The sequence below is a fragment of the Polyodon spathula genome, chromosome 49, assembly GCF_017654505.1.
Source record: "Polyodon spathula isolate WHYD16114869_AA chromosome 49, ASM1765450v1, whole genome shotgun sequence".
NCBI lineage: Eukaryota > Metazoa > Chordata > Actinopteri > Acipenseriformes > Polyodontidae > Polyodon > Polyodon spathula.
The window spans coordinates 218760-221259 of record NC_054582.1 but is presented as its reverse complement, the minus strand read 5'-3'; the positions used below and the strand labels follow the sequence as shown (position 1 = coordinate 221259).

General features: G+C 46.8%; 1 protein-coding gene across 1 annotated transcript in view; it reads left to right on the top strand.

The window, feature by feature from the left end:
- Positions 1-951, top strand: part of sapcd2 (suppressor APC domain containing 2) — a 12142-nt gene extending 11191 nt beyond the window's left edge. The window contains exon 6 of the mRNA XM_041238453.1: positions 86-951. Within this exon, the coding sequence (XP_041094387.1) occupies positions 86-214 (129 nt within the window). The 3' untranslated portion in view covers positions 215-951. The remainder of the gene's footprint in view (positions 1-85) is intronic.
- Positions 952-2500: the final 1549 nt, after the last annotated feature.

Sequence of the window (2500 nt, the reverse complement as noted above, 5' to 3'; positions counted from 1 at the left end):
ACGGGGGCGCTGTGCTCATCAGCACTCCAAGCACTTGTATTGTATCTGCCTGGGTGTGAGATCCTAACATTGCTGTGTTTCCCAGGAGGTGACGGATAAGAGCGAGCGGATCACTCAGCTGGAGCAGGAGAAGTCTGCGCTCATTAAGCAGCTGTTCGAGGCACGAGCCCGGAGCAACCACGAAACCAGCGCCCTCGACTCCACCTTCATCTGACACTGCAGAGACGCCAGCCTGGACCTGGACCCGAGCCAGTCTGGACTGAACAACACTCTGCAATGTACAAGAGACGTCACACTCCACCCCCCCCTCTCTGTCTCTCTCTCGCTGGTATTTTTAAGGCTGCTTCCTCCTGTGGACTCTCCCTCCCTCTTTGTCAGTATCCCTGTTTTTTTGTGGTCAGACCAGCAGAAACTCCAGTCCTGCCAGTCTCCTGGTGGAAGTGCGTTTAACTCCTTGTTTGACCATTTTGTTTTACACTACAGTTTCTGTTGCTTCCACTGGACACTGTGTACAATACAGGTCCAGCCACTGCTCCACTCACTGTCTGTGCAGTCTAACCCAGTGGAAACCCAGCATGAGATAGTGACTGCTCCCCGCCCCCTCTCCTGTCCTCACCTCTCTCCTCCCAGGGTGTGCTTTGTCAGCGCTTAGGGTTGTGTTCCCAGCTTTGTGGAGCGTTACTGCCCTCCTGTGGCAGCATGTGGAAGAAGCACCATTAAGAACGCAGTTCCTGAAGTGGGTAGACTTGCAGCGACCCTCACTGCACCACACTCAAGTTTGACTGTGCCTTGGAAAGGACTGCTTTGATTTTAATGAGCTCTGAATGAATCCTGTACTTGACTGCCTGCCCAAGTTCTTGGGTCCACGACTTCACCAGTAAAAGCACAGCAATGTGTAATAAAGCACAGCGAGAGCAAGATAATGCATAGGGAAGCATTGTAAAGCACAGAGAGGTCTGGTAAAGCATAGGGAAGCATTGTAAAGCACAGAGAGGTCTGGTAAAGCATAGGGAAGCATTGTAAAGCACAGAGAGGTCTGGTAAAGCATAGGGAAGCATTGTAAAGCACAGAGAGGTCTGGTAAAGCATAGGGAAGCATTGTAAAGCACAGAGAGGTAAAGCATGGTAAAGCATAGGGAAGCATTGTAAAGCACAGAGAGGTCTGGTAAAGCATAGGGAAGCATTGTAAAGCACAGAGAGGTCTGGTAAAGCATAGGGAAGCATTGTAAAGCACAGAGAGGTCTGGTAAAGCATAGGGAAGCATTGTAAAGCACAGAGAGGTCTGGTAAAGCATAGGGAAGCATTGTAAAGCACAGAGAGGTCTGGTAAAGCATAGGGAAGCATTGTAAAGCACAGAGAGGTCTGGTAAAGCATAGGGAAGCATTGTAAAGCACAGAGAGGTCTGGTAAAGCAGGGAAGCATTGTAAAGCACAGAGAGGTCTGGTAAAGCATAGGGAAGCATTGTAAAGCACAGAGAGGTCTGGTAAAGCATAGGGAAGCATTGTAAAGCACAGAGAGGTCTGGTAAAGCATAGGGAAGCATTGTAAAGCACAGAGAGGTCTGGTAAAGCATAGGGAAGCATTGTAAAGCACAGAGAGGTCTGGTAAAGCATAGGGAAGCATTGTAAAGCACAGAGAGGTCTGGTAAAGCATAGGGAAGCATTGTAAAGCACAGAGAGGTCTGGTAAAGCATAGGGAAGCATTGTAAAGCACAGAGAGGTCTGGTAAAGCATAGGGAAGCATTGTAAAGCACAGAGAGGTCTGGTAAAGCATAGGGAAGCATTGTAAAGCACAGAGAGGTAAAGCTGGTAAAGCATAGGGAAGCATTGTAAAGCACAGAGAGGTCTGGTAAAGCATATTAAAAAGCATTGTAACCTGTGGTAATTTCATAAGAAGTAGCATGGGGAAACGGCAGCATGACGATGCAGGAATCCCATGGTAAGCTTGCATAGGGATGTGTGAACCCAGAGTAACCTGTCTCCCTCCTCACTGGAGTCCTTTTCTCTTTTTAATATGTTTGTACACAATTCACATTGGTTTGTTTGTATATAATAATAATAATAAACAACACTATACTGAACTACCTCCAAGTCCTGGCTTCTTGCTTCTTGCAGAAAGCCAGACTGTATCAAGCTGTGTTGTAGTAGGTGTCTCTATTGGGATGTGCTGTTTTAACAAGCCACTGTAATATTGTTTTCCAGCCACAAGAGGGCGTCACAAGCCACTGGTAGAAACGAAGCTGGCTTGTTATACAGGGTCTGTGCTTTTTGCTGACTTCACATTAATGTCATTGTTTTACAGCAGTGTGAATGAATTGCTATCTCAGCCCACTGAAGTGACTGGAAACTGAAATATAAAGCTCTGGACGTTTGGTTTTGTTCCACAATAACCCAAATGAGATGTAAATGTGGGAGTCATGTAACAAGATAGGAAATTGCAGCGCCGCCCCTGCGCTAATAAAATGATATAGAACCATACAAATGACAGCAATAGTGGCAACGT